The sequence below is a fragment of the Boleophthalmus pectinirostris genome, unplaced genomic scaffold (genome assembly GCF_026225935.1).
Source record: "Boleophthalmus pectinirostris isolate CB_2022bp ecotype Guang Dong unplaced genomic scaffold, ASM2622593v1 HiC_scaffold_15, whole genome shotgun sequence".
NCBI lineage: Eukaryota > Metazoa > Chordata > Actinopteri > Gobiiformes > Gobiidae > Boleophthalmus > Boleophthalmus pectinirostris.
Window position 1 is genome coordinate 23,377,807 of NW_026571070.1, and position 17,573 is coordinate 23,395,379.

The 17,573-nt window shown below is 40.4% G+C and overlaps 1 protein-coding gene across 1 annotated transcript in view; it reads right to left on the reverse strand.

Annotated features, from left to right (window-relative positions):
- Positions 1–1,409: 1,409 nt before the first annotated feature.
- ptprn2 (protein tyrosine phosphatase receptor type N2) overlaps positions 1,410–17,573 on the reverse strand; it is a 110,426-nt gene continuing 94,262 nt past the window's right edge. The window contains exons 17-23 of the mRNA XM_055150816.1: positions 13,907–13,984; positions 9,782–9,901; positions 9,084–9,250; positions 6,809–6,862; positions 5,747–5,811; positions 4,063–4,136; positions 1,410–2,304 (exon numbers count right to left, since the gene is read on the reverse strand). Coding sequence (XP_055006791.1) covers positions 2,233–2,304; positions 4,063–4,136; positions 5,747–5,811; positions 6,809–6,862; positions 9,084–9,250; positions 9,782–9,901; positions 13,907–13,984 — 630 coding nt within the window. The 3' untranslated portion in view covers positions 1,410–2,232. The remainder of the gene's footprint in view (positions 2,305–4,062; positions 4,137–5,746; positions 5,812–6,808; positions 6,863–9,083; positions 9,251–9,781; positions 9,902–13,906; positions 13,985–17,573) is intronic.

Below are 17,573 nucleotides of genomic sequence, written 5' to 3' on the forward strand. Positions count from 1 at the left end.
GTTCTGCTTCTCTGCAAATGGAATCACATCTATTTTTTATTTTTACAATTCTAATTTTGTTGCACTGTGTAATTTTTGTGTAATTTGTCTTGTGGAGGGCCTGTCACCTGCTTCTCTCCTTAGAATGTAAACAGTATGGCATTAAATGTATTTATCTTGTATTTATTCTATTTCATGTGTTGATCAAAGGTACGTTCTTACTGTGAGAGGGGTCGTCTTTCCACAGATCTGACCCATAACTTGGCCTGATGACTTCATCTGCTTGTGTCCAAGGAGAAGTTTAATACAATACAATTTACAATAATGCAATACTGTGAACACTCCAGACAAAGCAAGGACATCTCCATGGAGACAAGCAGGTAGCGGTCCTTTCACCAGAAAATTTCCATAGTACGTCTTTAAAATCAAGATTTTCATTTAGCCGTTATCATTTCATTTGCATGTATATCTGATTTTAATGAGTCTGTCTTTATGACTCTGGGATGTGAGTAATGGATATGCTAATTATTCATTAATCATGTACTGTTATAGCACATAACATGGTGTAAAATATATTATCAGTTTATAGCTCGATGAAAACAAACAATTTATGTTTCAGCAAAGACGATCTAGTAATGGGGCAATTAAGACTGACCCGGGCTGTTAACTGCCAACAAAACCACAGTCTTTGGCCATGGCATTATTAAAGCTACATTATGTAACTTTTCTCCATGGAAATATCATTACTTTGCCTGGAATGTTCCACACTATGACATTAAATGTATCTATCTTCCTCTTACTCAGTTACAGTATTTATTGCTTTAAAATACATTGTAGATAATACATTTAAAGCCATAGTGTGGAATGATTGTGGAAAAGCATTCATATCTCAATGAAGAAAAGCAGGTGACAGAACCTCCACCAGTGCACCTCATTTTCTGACATGTATTTTAACATCAGAAACTCTAAATGATAAAAAATGCATTTGGAGATAATGTTATTCCTTTTTTATTCGGCCTCGGTAGCTGCATACATGACTGTGTGAGCGTTACCTTATAGAAACCTACAGGGAGTCCTCCTTCAGCTCCTCTTTATCCAAACCACAAACGCGATAAGAAAGAGTGCACCATGGGAGATCGGGTTATTGTTCCTGATTCATTTATTATCAATGTTAATATTGTTCACACAAAATATATTGAGTCTCTCCGTATACATCTCATATAGTACTATAGATAGAGGGATTTATCATGGCATTCATTGTCCATACATGAAGAGAAATCTGTCACATATCACAATACAGCAGAGATGGAATGAACAGTTCTTATTGTACAAGTCTGTTTAAGCACATCATTGTATTACTACTGCAAGATGACATAGATCTAAATATATTCTCTATTATTACACTCAAAGTTAACGAAGGGTGAGAAGTATTCAAGCATTGTCAAATAAAATAGAGGTGATATGTAGTAATCAATGTACAATACACCCAAGTCAACAGGATGCTGATCAGAGTCTGTTTCGATACAAAGGGAAACTTCATTGTAACTTTAAGACCAATTCAAACATTAATCCATTAATTAATAATATACACAACAAGGACTACATTTTATCTTGTGAGAAGAACGCATCACTATTCATTTTAGTGGCAATCATAATTTTAAATGGTAAATATTTGTCAGAAGAACTTTTAACTGGACATCACATGAACACCTGGTCAGTATCACTAGAGGGAGTTTGTTTATCACTGCACTGGGTCATGTTAACACATTTTCACCAAGCACTCTTCAGCAATTTGGATTTTTTTCATATGTTGATACTTGTTACAGCCTAATTTATTATCTACATTTTTCAATATTTATGGAAATTGCTAAATATTCCAGACCGAATGTCTAAATAGAAAAATGTCAAACACAAAATTCACAATATAGGACTTTGTAATATCCATTTAAGTATAGTGTAACTTGGTGAAAATGTGTCTTAAAAATCCCAAAGTAGGAACGCCAATCATTGTCAACACTTCGGCAGTCTCACATTAGCAAATATGGCTCCAGTGGTGAGAAACCTGGCACGACATTCAGAAGTATACAGCTATAGAGTATATAGATAGAGATGGAGAAGGAAGGAGGTGTCAGCCTTGAGTGGGCAGAGGAAGCTGTGCTCAGTGAGCCAGGAGAGAAAGGGAAGAGTGGAGAAAAGAGAGAGAGAGTGAGAAAGAGAGAAAGAGGGACGAAGAGGAGTGGGAGGTGGGGGTCTTCACTGGGGGAGCGCTTTCAGGATGGCATTCACCTCCTCTGCCACGGCTGTCAGGGCAAACTCAAACTGCTCCTGCAAGAGACAGAAAATAGAAGCAAGTTTTTAGCTCCTGTTTGCATTTCAGAGTGTGAGAATGATTGGCATTTATGTTTTTTTTTGCTACTGTTCGTCTATGCTGACCCTGACCGCCGAGTATTTGGACACCTGTTAAAGGGCAGGCCACTTCTGGACAAGAAACTGTATCCTCCACTCATCGATCCATCCAGGTGTGTCTTAAAATGGACATCCTTTGAGTTGTTCCTCAGGTGTGTGTGTGTGTGTGAGTGAGTGTGTGCATTTGTTGGTGAATATGACTCAGAGTTGTCCCATAGGAGCGTGGAAGAGGGCTGATTGATGTGTGCCCCCCAGACCTGCTGTTTTTGTATTCCTCTCCCCAGGCTGCAGGCCATGGGGTCCACTCACACAGAAAAAGCTATGTAGGAGTTGGGAGGGAACAGTCTTCAGATGTGTCAACACACAACACAGCCATGGTCTGGCCTGAGGATAGGCTAAATCAATAGCAGCCAGTCACTGTGGCAGCGCTTTGAGATTATCACGAGTGTTTGCTATTTCTGATGGTGCGAGAATATATAAGTGCACCTGTCTATAGCGACGGTATATCTTAAGCCCAGATTTGAAACGATACTTTGAGAAGCCTTCAGGGCATAAAGCGCAGTTTTCATTTCCACCACTAGGGGGAGATCAATGTCTGTCCACTTGATCACAGACAAATGGGTAGTGAGAAGGAAAAATGGCTAGACATGCTGTAATTACTGCATGTTGACGCCTGTCAAAGAGGTAGCCAAAAAGAAGGCAAATCAATGTTTATTTTCTTCAAGCCCCATCCAAAAATAAAGTGGCAACATCGTAAAGGAAAGAAAGGATAATTGGCAGCCCAATCCTTGAAATCTAACTCTGAATTTCATAGCTCATTACAAGCTAATTTCTGTGTAGACCCAGCATGCAGTCCCAAAGTGGAATCAACAGTATTCCAATATAATTTCACTTAGACATGTCAGAGGGAATGAGCCTGAGTGATTGTGTGCGTTTTTACAACACAAGTACAGAGCTGTAAAAGCAGCATTAATGAACCTTCGAGGAACAGTGCAGTCTGTTTGCACCGCCATAAATATGATCACCCACTGCTGCTCCAGGCCGCTTTATTATTATTGTTATTATTCCTCCCCATTACAAAGGAGAAACAGAAGAGGCTTGTGACTGTTTGTATTAGAGCCTGAAATGTTGAGAACATGCAGTACCATTTTCCAAAATGGTGGAGGTGGAGAGGGCCTGCTGTGAAATGACGGTGAGGCGGAGGCTCTAAAATAGCAGCGCTGATGGGACTAATATTAACACTGGTGTTTCAATCAAACTTATCAAAGTTCAGGGGCTATTTCCAAACTTTCCATTGGCTGGAGCGTCGTAAGCCCACACAGACGTAGGGGGTGACCAAATGAATATTTAGATCTAATTCAAAAATAATAAAAGGGAATTGATATATAAAATTGAAATATTAAATTGAAAATCAAAACCTGCCAGTAAATTTAGATTTAAATGGACTTTTTAAAGAAGAACAAAAATAATGGTGGCAGTTAGTCAGGCTATATATAAACGTAATCTGTGAAACAGTCCCAGGCCCCTGTTAGATGTGCAGTGTTGAGTTATATTTACCACATCATTTCCCCTTATTCTGCGCACATCAACTCCACAATTGTCTGTTTGAATGACCGCCCCCCCCCCTCTCTCCTTCACACCCCCCTGCACACTCCAGCTCAAAGCCCAGGACCTTACCTTTGTCTGGACCATGCCAGCTCTCTGGTCTCTCAAGTGCTCCAGGGTAGCGGCAATATCAATCTCTTTAGCACCTGCAACACACCGAAAATTGGAGTGAGTTCAAAGCAGGCCGAGTAATCCTGCTCACATCTGTCAATCTCTCTTTATGCTGCGCTCCCTTTGGACCAGCGCAGCCATTGAAAAATATTACATTCACCCCTCCAAAGACTTGGACCGAAGCCATGCTTGTGCTTCAGATAAAATAGGCACCAGGAAGTATTTGGGTTTGACAAATGTGCTATAATGCTTTCAGGAACAATATAGACAGAATCGAATGCAACAATCAAACTCCGTTAGCATGTACGTGTGCTAATGTACCACCAAGTCTAATTAAAATGATGTATAGCTTTCCCAGCAGCCCGGCTCATGCAACAGTTGCAGGACTTCCACAGTCATCGGGCGCTCTTGATTTAAGCCCATTGTAGCTTTGCAAATGTGTGATGTTAATCTGCAGATCTTACTCCCCTTTCAGATTTATGGATTTCATGCGGGCTGCCGGGCCGGGTTTGAGAAAAAGGGAGGGGAGAGGAGAGTAAAGAGCTCCTGAGATGTTTTGAAAGCCAGTGAAAATGCGACGTCTGTGAAAGCACCAGAAAAAAGGAGGGATTTAATGCAGCTGGACCAGTACTCCAAAGTGCTTCAGTGCTCCAGCCGGACTTTTATGTCTGAGAAGGGCTAGATTCCAAAGTTAAGCTGAGGAGAGGCTCTCGGACCACGGGAGAAACTTGCGGAGAGAGCGCGATTATGTTCATTTCTTACAGGAGCGGTGCACAAAAGGTTACAAAAGAAAGAAGTTTTAGGTCTTTGCACCGGGACCAGAGTCCAGTTTGATTCTGAACTGCAGTTGGATGGGTCAGCCCTATTACCGCTTTACACTCTGGACTCTGCACCAGGAGGGGAGGGGGTGCACACACACAGAGACAGGGGCAAAGGTGAGAGGTCGAAGGGTAAAGGGCAGAGGGCGAGCTAAGCCTTGAAGAGGTTTAAGGCGATGAGGGGAGCAGCTTCCAATAACAATAAGTTGAGATAAGTCAGATCAGGAGCTGGCTCAGTTTTCATTTTGGTATTTGAATAAGAAAGAAAAGCTACCATTTGTTTAAACCTGCACCTGCTGGAGAAACATGGGAACATTTCTATAAAATTTTAACTTTTTTGTGGCAGAGTTTAAATGAGATACAGTGAGGTTATATTCATCCACACATCCATGGTCAAATAATTCAAAATCAATAATAAAGCAAGACACAATGACATATATCACAGTAGTTATTAAATATTAAGTGTTGATTTTCAAGCAGAGAGCACCTGCACAGCATTGCTCTTTAAACATTTCATCTCCATGCATACGCTGTCTAAATTCACACTGCCATTGTGATGCAGGTCAACACAGTGTGACTGAGGCCTAAAAGATCATTACTAATGTGGGCTCCCCATTTCTCCAGCATTCCCACTTTGCGCTGGACTCTTTTGTTCTTCTGTGCACGCTCCCTCCCTCCTGCGCTCTGTGCCTGTCTTTCCAGGCCTCACAGAAGTCACCCTCTAATGCATCTCCAAGACCCTCAGTTGAAAATGAGCAGCTTTAGCGTTGCCAGGGAAACACCACGAGACAAGCAGAAAGAGAGAAAGGAAAGTCATTGATCGTTACCTTTGGCCATCTTATTCAGGACCATGTCAATCAGGATGTAGGTCCCAGTCCTGCCTGCGCCATCGCTGCAAGAGCAGAGAGAGGAGGTGATTAGAGAGGCAGAGAGAGCCACAGCCGCTTTCATCTCAGAGTGTTTTTCTTTTAAGGAAACAAATTGCTCATTTACATGTGCATCTGCCGAGAGACTGTGAAGTAGGGAGTATATTTAAACACAAATTAGTCTATGCAGAGAGATACACACGGCTCCATCTGCTTAAAAGCTTGATATTACAGATAATATGGAACAGGAAAGACGCAGAAATCTGAATTAATCCCCAATATTGCAGTAAAAATAACAGATCTGAATATTTGATGTTCCAACAAGAGTGATTATGTTAAAGCTTTGCACACGAGCTCATGTGTGGTCTGGTCTGTGGGCTGTTGGGGAGAGGGGACTGGCCTGTGAGGCACACTGGGGACAAAGGCTTTTAAATACATGCACCTCAGGAGCAGAGGAGAGGGTGAGAGGCCAGGGGCGGGTCCACAGCAGCTTTTGGAGAGCCTTGCTTTTCCATTACTCCAGAGATAGTCTTATGAAAAGCCTCCCTTTGTGCCCGCCGGCCATTCAGCGCCTCTGCATGTTAATTGCAAACAAGGCATGCACATCTCTGTAATAAAGGCCAGGCCAATAAAACAGGAGAGCGGCTTGAGCAGCACTGCTTCATTAATCCACTGCTAGACACTCGGGCCGCACATCTCCTCTGAGGGCAACTGCCGAGCCTGGCCCCACGCATGACTTAACAGGATGTGACTATTAAAAGTGGCCAGACTGATACCTGGTGTTTAATGCAAACCAATCACAGTCACTTAACTAACTCAGCCAAATGGGAAATGGAAAGGTTTTGGGTGAGTGTCTGCAGACGCATTTCCATAAGGACAGAGCCAGTGGAATAAACAGCAGCTCCACTGGAGCCACACTGAGTAAATGGACTGAGCTTTAAGTCAACACACAGACCAAGACAAACACGTTTCACCTCAGTGCAGCAGGTCAGCACTGTCATGGCCTCACACACTCATACTTGCCTGCAGTGGACAATTATCGGACACGATCGGCCCCGGTAGCACTTGTTAACCTTTCTGAAATAAAGAAACAGAGAAAATTCAATGTTATTGCAAGCTTGATTGCAAATCATCCTAAGTGAATAAGCTAACAAATAATATTGTGGAGCAAAGATCGATCCCTCCTGCTGATGATAACAGTGACAATTAAACCAAATATGTCTCACATGGGAAGTCTCCTCTGTGGCCTGTGTAAAATTAATGGCTGCAATAATCAAAAGATTGAGCCAAATCTTGAGTGATGCGCTCGCCTGTCAATCAATCACTTTGATTAGAAGAGGAGGGAGCACGTAAATAAACTGAGCAGCGTTCAAACAGCGTTTTGTGACATGTGGCTGATGGATGCGGCGGTGTGATGTTGTGATCGCCGTCCGCCGACGCATTAACCCCGGCCAATTATGAATGTTTTACACCACAGGCGCTCTGAAGGCCAGCCAGCCTTTTCACACCCCGCTGTTGCCATGGAAACTACTGACTACACTGGGAGCTCCCCACATCCTTCCACATCCCCATTTTTCACCTATCAATGGAGAAACAGCTAAATATTTCATCATAGAGGTACTCTGCTCTGGGTTTTGTTGTTTTTCAAAATAACTGGCTATGTGGATATGGCCCTGACAAATCCAGTGTAATTACAAGCTTCAGTCAGTGCATTGGCATTTAGTAGCATCATAAATGTTATATTTAATGATGACGCTCTTTTTGGTGAAAATGTATTTAATAACCCTATTTACATCAGCTATGAATTTAATTCCTTGTTGAATCTTTTACAGTAGAACAGTTGAGATAATTTTTTTCTAGCTTTTAGTACAATCAGCTGAACATGTTAAATCACAAACAACAGCAGAAGCACAGACAGGAAGTCAGATATTGTCACACAGTGCACTATTGTCCATCACTCCACACAATGTGGATTACTTGCAGAACCATATTTATCAGAACTTCATTCCTCTAACAGAATTTGAGGAGTAAGTAGTTTTCATTAGTAGCATTTTCCGAGCATTCACAGGGCTGCAGTTGGTGTGTCCATGCAAGCCAGAGGATTGGAAGGAGCAGTAGAGGAGCAGGAGAAGGAGGGGGGGAAGGAGTGAGAGACAGTTTGTGCACAGGCCTGGCTGAGGAGACGCAGTTTCCAATGATCACTTTTGTGACTATGCAACTGGGCTCATATTACTAGCTGCAACATCACAAAAATGACACTGGCAACCGCAACGCACGAGTTGGCCGAAACCATGACACCGCGACTGAAGAGCGTATGAGCATATATAGTCCTTTAAAATGGCTAATGGTGATGAGAGAGCTTTGTGATTAGATTTTAGCTAGCACTCTAAAGTTGGTGTACGAATCGAAATAAAAAATAAACATTATGGCATCTTCCAGTTTCTCTGACATGAAAGCGTTGTCCTTGTGTCTCATTTGCATCTCAGGGTTAGACTTCCATCCAAAACGAACGCATGTATTCTCATTTGGAGGGTTTTTCCTACCCCTCCTGGCTCTTCCCTAGAGGACGGTAGCTTCTCTTACACCAGAGCACATTACATGAAGACAGCGAGGTGGTTCAGACACTACCTACCCCCTCTCTGTGATTTTAGTAAGACAGCTCTCATTTAATTGGTGTTTCAATTTGCTTTTTTCATTTCTTTTCTTCCAGAGCCAAGCCAGGCAGTGTGGGGCTGTTAATTTGCTGCATCACATGTGCTGGAGGGAGGTGAGGGAAACGGGCCCAGGATAAAAAGGATAGCAGAGAAATATACTTCGTTTTAGAGCAGGCATTCTTCAGGGCAACCAAGAGGCAAAAATGAGCGGAAGGACTCATGGAGAATAGTTATTGTTGAGGTAATAACTAATGGGGAGCCAGAATAAAGAATAAAGGACCACAGATTTGATTTTCAGGTAAGAGATCATTTAGAGCAGGCAATTTGCTTAGGTAGGCCAGTCACAATAATCATTAACTTGTAGCTCAGAATAGAAAAGAACAGCACTATTTTTTATTCGTAATACTTACCATATGTACTTTTTTACTCTAGTGGGTATCTGTTAATCTGTAATTTTCTAACCGCAATATACAAAAAACATCTTATTTGGTTCAACTTTATAATAACTATACCTTAAATAGCCTTAATAAAGCATGAAGGAAGTAGCACAATTTAGAAAGTGTTATTGTGACAAACCCATATATTTGCTTTTTGAAATATGAGGGGTTTCAGAAGAGGCTGGTTTGCAGGGGTGTGGGCGTTACCTGCGGAAGTCCAGGAGGGTGCGGGCCGAGGTGGGGATGCCGCGGTCACTCCAGGACAAGTAGTGGAATTGAGTGACAGTGCGGGTCTCGTTGGTCTGGAGGTTTTTCAGATAGAAGCTCCGCACCAGAAAGTCATCACACCAGATGTGTTCAGACACCAAGTTCACCTGGGACAAACAGCAGAGGAGCCAGTAAGGACCACAATACGAATGTAAAATGTTACGTTTATATAGACGAGGACTGGGAGTCAGATTTATAACATGACTATCAATATGAGGTAATCTGAAAACTACACATTACTCAAAACAAAAGGTAAAATTTTGCACACATAGAGAAGTTTGTTCTAGCATTTGCCCCATTTTCAGTTCAAACAGAAGCTGCTTGCAGTAGAGCAGTCCCAAGACCTCTTGAAGGCTCAGTCGGGATTTCCAAGATGGCGGATAAGACAATTGTGCTATCAGCTTCCAGATACATGCAACGTTTCAATGACTTTTTCCAGTTCAAAACATATCCAATTAGTTTAAAAGTTTTAATTGCTATGGCAACGGTTATGATTTTTCATCATTCTGAAATGACTGGATAGGCATTCACAGGTAGTTTTAATAGCTTGGTAGTATGCTAGAATTATAATTTTATTGCACTTGATTGAAAGAAGTCACATGCCCATAACGCTAGCTTACATGGACATTTATTGTTACCTCATAGATATGATAGACATCTGACCCCTCATCTGGCCAGTAGTGGTGACATTGCTTCACTCCGTTCTCCGACAGAGGGGTCAACATGACGATAACCACACAGCCACTCTCCCACACCATCTATAGACAGAGAAAAACACCATATCACAATTACAGTTCCTCTTTAATACTATACTATCTACGGCAGTAATATTGTAGGTGAACTCTGCCGCTGATCGCACCATATTGCACATTAGCATTACTGACAGCTTTGTATTAAACTGAAATTGATTTCTTAATCCGGGTCCAGGATGTATGAATAAATGTCAGCTCTCAGCGTGTGACAAATGATACATGTTGGCTGGAGCAGCGGGAGGGGGGCTAGAGGGGGGACTTCGAGGGTCGGCCACGCTAACAGTAGACTCTTTACAAAGCGCCGTTTCATCTTATCACGATCTTAACATGTCCTTGGGATCAAAATACAGGCCCAAAGCAGCTATTAGCAAAATGAGCTGGAAATGCTGTTTTTTATGATTGCTATAAAACCACAACGGCCTTGAATATACACTAATCACAAGCTCTCCTGATCCGGCCCGGTGGACACATTAGAAGCCAACTGTGCCAGGATGCGATGACATTAGGCAAGGTGATGAGAATGTCCCGCACGGTTTAGTTTGGCAGATTTGGCAAATATTTGGGGGTGGTTAGGAACAGCTTTTTCTCTCCTTGCATGAGTGGAGAGCCAGGTCATGTTGGGCAAACAGAGCAAGCATAACATAGTGGGAAAGGGAAAATGCGGTCAAGTGATACTTTTGTAATGTGTGCATACAACTTTATTTTTTGTGCTTTACTTGGACTAATAACTTTAGTACTGCTTGAAATTACATCCATTACATTATATTCAGACTTTGCTTGAATTGGGAGATATAGTTAAAAATTTATAATATCAACTGTACTGTCAAAATCAGAATACATTTTAAAAGAAATGTCCAGTGTTTTTGGTTGTGTTTATTTCATTGAAAAACAGCTGTGCTGCCCTGAGGCAGCTTGCATCTCCACAAACCTGACTCTTATTTTGTGTGGAGAAAGGTCTCCTTCTGCTTGTTTCCATGAAAATGTTGGCTTTAATATTCCACAGTATGGCATTAAGAAATGTTTCTTCATGGAGAATGTTCCAAAGTATGATTTTAACTTTCTATTTCCATGGAATCATGCAGGTCACGTGCCACCTCCAGAAAGATACATACTGTTCCTTAAAATAGTAATCATTCTTGTTTTGCACAGTACTTGACATTATGGTTTAATATTACTCAAATGTTCTGCACTGTGAACTCTTGCTGACTAGCCAGATTGTTTTTTATTTATTATTTTTAGGCTGGTGGAAATGAGGGCCCACCAGAGCTGAGGTACGAGTGAGGAGAGGAGCAGGGGATTATCCTTTCAGAGCGCTGCCTTGGGCTGGGCCGGATTAGATAGGACACAGCACAGAGATTTGCCTCCTGCATGGTCCATTTGCATGAGACTGCCAGTGTTTCCACCTTTTTGTTTACTTTTAATAAGGGAAAGAGTGTGTTGTTTTCCTCGCCACAATCCAACCACGACTAAATAATGAATGGCTTTTGCTTAGTCGGGTGTTCACCATGTCAGCATGTCAATCCACATCTAATTTCCCCATTATTTTTCACTTAATAGACAAGAGTTTAGAGCTGAATTTGTGGGCTAAACAGCTCATTTCATTGGGATAATGCATTTTGTTCACCTGGCATGGAAAGAACTGTCAGCCAAATAAACAAAAGTGATAATTATCAGCTGTGTTGTTTGAGGCACTTATAAATTTACTAATTAAACCAATTCCATTTGGTTCCAATTGGAGCCACTGCAGTCAATTAAGGCCACACACCTGAAACAATGAGTTTGTATGTAAATGAATTGGGTTTTACAGCTGCCACTGCTTTATCTTTAGAAGGTAATTTAAAAAGAAACAAGCATGCAGCCAGTTTGTTCTGTTCTTATAACATCCTTGTAAGCTAGCAGACAGAGGTTATGAAGCTTATGTAAATATATGCATGTTTATAGACAATAACTTCTTCAAGTGGTTTCCAAAACAGAATTATATAAAAAATGCTTATGAGTTGAAATGTGTTAATTCAATTCAATAAATATCATGTTTTTAGTTTCATGCTCTAATAAAACGTTTTAGCTCCAACACCTGCTTTGTCCAGTTTCTAATGCATGAATAGTTATTAATAATAGAATAGAACAGAATTTTCTCTTTATATGTTTAGGCCCTCTATCCTAACTTTAAAAACACATATTGCGCTTAGCCTGCTATACAATATGCTATACAATGTGATATAATCTATGACACATGTGAATCATTATATTAGAATTTGCAATAATCATCTAATATGACTTCATTAAAAAAAGAAGTATGCTGACTTCCGTGTTACAAAACTGAGGTGCCCAATGGGAGCAGATTACACCTCCAAATACAACTTCAAGAGGGAAAACAAGAAGGGGAAACAGTTGTGACATGGTTAAAAGTACTGACAAGTAGATTTTTGCATAATAGACTTGCTTTAAAATGTTCATGTTGTATTTGATAACTTCCAAAATGTGCAGAAAGTCAGAATCAGCACTTGCAACAGTGTGATTGTAACATGACATAATGCAGTGAGTGAGGCCAGCTGCTGTGCCCCGTTTAATGCCCCTCACTCCTAAACCCTGGTCACGCTGGCCCAGTTACTTCACCATATGGAGGTGATGGGCCCACTAATTACTACAGCGCTGTGCCATTAACACATGAGAATGCCATTTGGCCAGCATGGATCATTTAAGGCATACCTCTGAAGCAAGCAGACCTGCTTTACAATAGCCTATATCCTGTGATTAATGCTATGGGCCTCTGACATTTATGGACAAGGCTGGAAATGCCAATGGCAACAGAAAACATTCCATTATGTGCTAGCATGAGCGTTATTTTAGAGAATATCAGGCTTAATGATGGTAGGAAGTATGGGCAAGGACATTGCTCAATTGGCTTTGGTATTTGCTAATTCATAAGGCGATAAGTAATTGACTGTATGGATCTTTTAATTATAGTCAATTTATGGAATATATGTTGGCTTTCTATAAGCATATCATATAATATTTAATAGAAAACTATTTAATAGAAACTGAGAAGTTGCAAGTGAAAGTACTATTCTTAATAGTTGTAATCATTTTGTAATTATATATTAGTGGACTAAGGGAGTGTGTGACGTCACCTATAGCATTCGGCTCCAATCAAATGAAGCTCACAAAGCTAGCTGTTATGGGAAACTATTGAAAGCATATTAGGAATAGGATTTTTTTAAACAGACAAAATAGTGAAATAAAAGCACAAGGGCCATATAGGGCAAGTTAATGCAAACATTTTAAGACCAAAATGATGAGGCTCACTGCAGCAGTTACAGATAATTTTTCAATGTAAAGTCACATGGAGCCACTTCCTATTTGGAACTCAACAACTAGCGGCTTAGCTATGTCCATTTAAAATATACAGCTGTAATATAGCAAGTACAAGTGTGGAGCAATTTCCTTTACCCCCACCTGGAAGTATGACATCATGGAATTCTAGAAAAAAAAACTATTTGTGAGTTTCAACTTCCTGTTATATGCAATCTTTTGAGGACATTTCACTATTCAAAAAACAGAATATCTTGTTGTTGTTAATTGTTCATTGCTATGGTAACAATGCAAATTTTTCATCATTTTGAAACCCATGGATATCCGTTTTTTGCTGAAGGCAGTAGGCGTAAACAGGTGCAATTGTAGTATTAGTATTAGTGGAATTAGTTTTTCTTTCACCCGAGCCAAAATGTTCCTCCTCCTTTTCTTCTACCTAATAACAGTAATATGATTTCGAAGTACCAGCTCCTTTCCACAGGCACACAGTGTATTGGAGCCTTTCTTCTTGCTCTGTTTGTCAGAAGAGCACATTCAAAACTTCAAAGACCATCAGTCATAAAAAACACATGGACCTGGAGTATAGCGCTGCTGTTGTGTGCGCTAGTCTTCTTTTCTCTCTTTCTTTTTTTACCAACTGGCTTTAAAATGCTACGAGATGAAAGCGTATGTGTGTGAATAGAGATGGTTGGTTCTTACCTGCCAGAAGTCTGCTACGGTGGAGGGGAGCGGGCCCTGCGAGGCGATGTAAGTGGGGTTGCGTGGGTCATGGTCCATCTGGGAGAGAGGGGGCAGAGTGTGAGCTGGTGTAGGGGCAGATGAGAACACACTGTCTGGGTATAAGACTTGCTTCAAAGGCTCCATCTGGATAGAGCTGCGCGTCTCCTGGGAACCACAGCACTGACTCCCTATGATCTATCTCTCTCCCTATCTCACCAATTCAGAATCCTTCCACCTACTACATTTCTATAACCCCCAGATATGTTCGTTTATTATTTAAAAAAAAGTCTTGATTAAAATAAATTAAAATGCAAAAGGGACCGCAGGCTATTGTTGGTAAACGCAGAATGTCACGCAGGCATGAAGTAGATGTCTAACACAAATCTGAAGGACGTGCTTTGTATGCCTGTCAGCTCATGCAGTGTTTGGGAAAGGAATTTTAAACATCACCGCGCACTCGTACTGTTTTGCATAGAAACACTGACTTAGCCTTGCGCAGGGGTATAATTGTACGCTAGGTCAACACAAGCAAAAAAGAAAGCTCTAGTGTTTATGGGAGGTTTCGCAAAGTCCCTCAATTTTATGTGCACATGTAGAGTTCACCTTTAACTAGACAAGGCAAGATGTGTAAACTGGGAGTTATAGCAAATGTGTTAAGCTTGAAACTGACTGTACTGATTGGTAATATGAAATCATTAAATCATACATTACTTATCATGCAATAGTAAACAATGATACTTCCCTAATTGTAGTTCCAACAAGACGTAGATGTAATTGTGATTTTTCAGACAAGCAAATTGTGGGGTTTAGGTTTAAAAAAAAAGTGTATTGTGTTCGAAGTGCAGATTTTTAAACATACATATCCAGTGGCAATAACGTTTGAAAGAAGACTGAAATAAGAAATGCTAAACTAATACAAAAATCCCATGCATTTCAAAATGTGTGTAGAGGTCTAATGTACACGGTTTGCAAGTTTTATACATAACAAGGCAAGATACTGAGTTGTTTGCAAATGAAATGATGTTACTTAAATAATTTGCTGAACATTACCACTCAAATTCCAATTTTGATTAGATTTTTCATTCATTCATTTTGACATAATTTTGTTTTACCATAATGTTTTGTGTATTTACAATATAAAAACGCAATAATCTGACTTGGATTCACAAAAGCGTATCCCTTTCTTGCTAAAGTCTGCTCCTTCTTAAACCTTAACTAACGACTTCCCCATCCCCATTGTTCATAGTGACGTGTGCGAGCTGAGAGCCTGAAGGCGTGACATAATGACACACCGAGGGGACCTGATTTGAGGGATGTGATTGGGACTTGATTGAGTAGGTGTTGCCTGTGATACGGCCCTCCCCCATTCTCTCTCCCTCTACCCCAAATCAATGATCACATTTTAGAAAGGTGAATTTGTATGCATGCCCCCAAGGAATAGAAGCAAAATGATGTTGTATCTCGCTGAAGAAAGGGAATACATAGACTGGAAATGTGGGATATGACATATATTTACAGGTACACAGTCACACATGGCAGTCATAGTAAGAACATGTTTTAGAATTGTGCCAAACAGACTGACTTGCTATACTGTATAATGTTGTTATTTGTACATATACAAATGTATTTTTTGTCTTGAGTAATACTCTAATTTGCACAAATTGTACGCAGATGAAGATAGACGCTACAACTAACCAGTGGCTACTTGTGTGTGGAGGGACCATATTGGAAAATTCAAATAGCAAGAAAAATAATATTGTTAACTTTTGTTTAATAACCCAAACCAATTATGACACGTTTTAAGAAATATATGAGAAATACAGTAGTAGTAAGAATATTAGTAATTAGTATTAGTATTAGTATTAGTATTAGTATTAGTATTAGTATTAGTAGTAGTAGTAAATTATTGATCAATACCAGACAATATTCCTCTGAGTAACCTCCTAACTTTTCTAATATGGCTTTAAAACATTTCAGCAACATCAAGACAATGGCAAATGTGATTTTAATATGCAACTTTTCTGCTTAGTTATTGAATATTACTCTCTTTGACTTTATCTTCATTATGCTACTTCCCTCAAAACATTCATAAACAGTGAAACAAACAGCAATTGTCTAATACTCTGAATACTTTCTTACTTTAATGAGATCTTCCTTTAAGCCAGACACCTTCAAATTGAATTCCCTCTCCCACCACTGTCACGTCTCAGTGTTTACTCGAGTTTCTCTTGTCTCAACATACAGTAATGTGTTCCCATTTTAATCCAACCTCGCTCACTGATGAAATTATAAACCCTGTTACACAACTCATTATCTGATGAGGCAACACAAGCTACTGTTCTTTTTAGGTCAGTAAAATGCTTAATTAAAATGTATCAGAACCAGGCTAGAATCACTGTTAACTATATGTATAATGCATAGGAATAAATGGGGCAAAAGTAAAAGTATGGACCTAAACAGAATAAAGAAAACACACATAAATCATTCACAATGTTCATTACCCACTGGTCGGCTCCAATTAGCATCTGTATTTACTTGTTAGCCTTTCTGGTTTAAAAAAAAATGGTGCGAATGCTAGCACTGCCACTCCGTTTAGCCAATCTCAAGGACACAGACATGCTGTAGCTCCGCGCTGACATCCTGGCATGAATACTAAAGCAGTAACTTGAAAGAGCCGTCCTGCGTTCCTCAGCCTCCCCTTGCTATTGTACCGAGAAGATAGACTCCTACTACAACGGGGGGAAAAAATGAAAGGAAGCCACGAGAAGTGCTCTGAAGTAAAAATGGCTTTTGGTGAGAATTTGTGTTCTACCAGAATGCATGTCAACTTCAACACCTGGCGCCCACCTCAGAAGCAGCTAAACGAAAGACTAGGTACTTGTTTGGCGTTCGTGTAGCATTTTTCCTAGCTTAATGATGCTATATGTCTGCAAGGGAGTGAGATCATTTGTGGTTTAGCCATTAGCCGAGCTTCACCTTTCAGCTATATGTGAGCTCTCTTTTGCCTGCCTGACCCCGGCTTCCCAGAAAGAGGCGACAGATTATTTACTCGTAGGCTGCTGCCCCAAAGCTAATGAGGAGGAAGACACAGCCATGACAGATATAATTACCACAGTTTTGCTTTGCCCAGCCAGGGGTCTCCCTTTGTGGTGTAATTACTGTCCTTTCATCTGCACAACAACACTGCATCTGCCCTGACTTCACAATCTTTAGTATTTTATTTTATATATATATATATATATATATATAGATGTAGATGTAACTGAACTGGGTGTCTATGCTCACAATGCTAGTCTTAATAAATCAACTTAAAAATGTAAAATATGGGGGAAAATGGCCGAGTGGAAAGCTTTGTTATTTGTTTGTGAGAAGTAATGGTCTTTTAGCGCGTGCTCATCTATCACCGCTGCCACTGTATTTGAAATGCATAGTTTCCTGTTCTTTTTGATGGAATCTTGCCCCAGCACCCTCAAGGGAAAGCAATGACTGGCTATATTTTAGAGATAAAATACCAAAAAAGTAACCTCCGCCCTTTTCCAGTACTGTGATGTCTGTTCCATTAGTTTAAGACCAAATAATGGAGCGTGTCATTCTTCTGAGGGCGTCTCCAGGGAGCGGCCATTTTGAAAATATCATTCAACAAGAT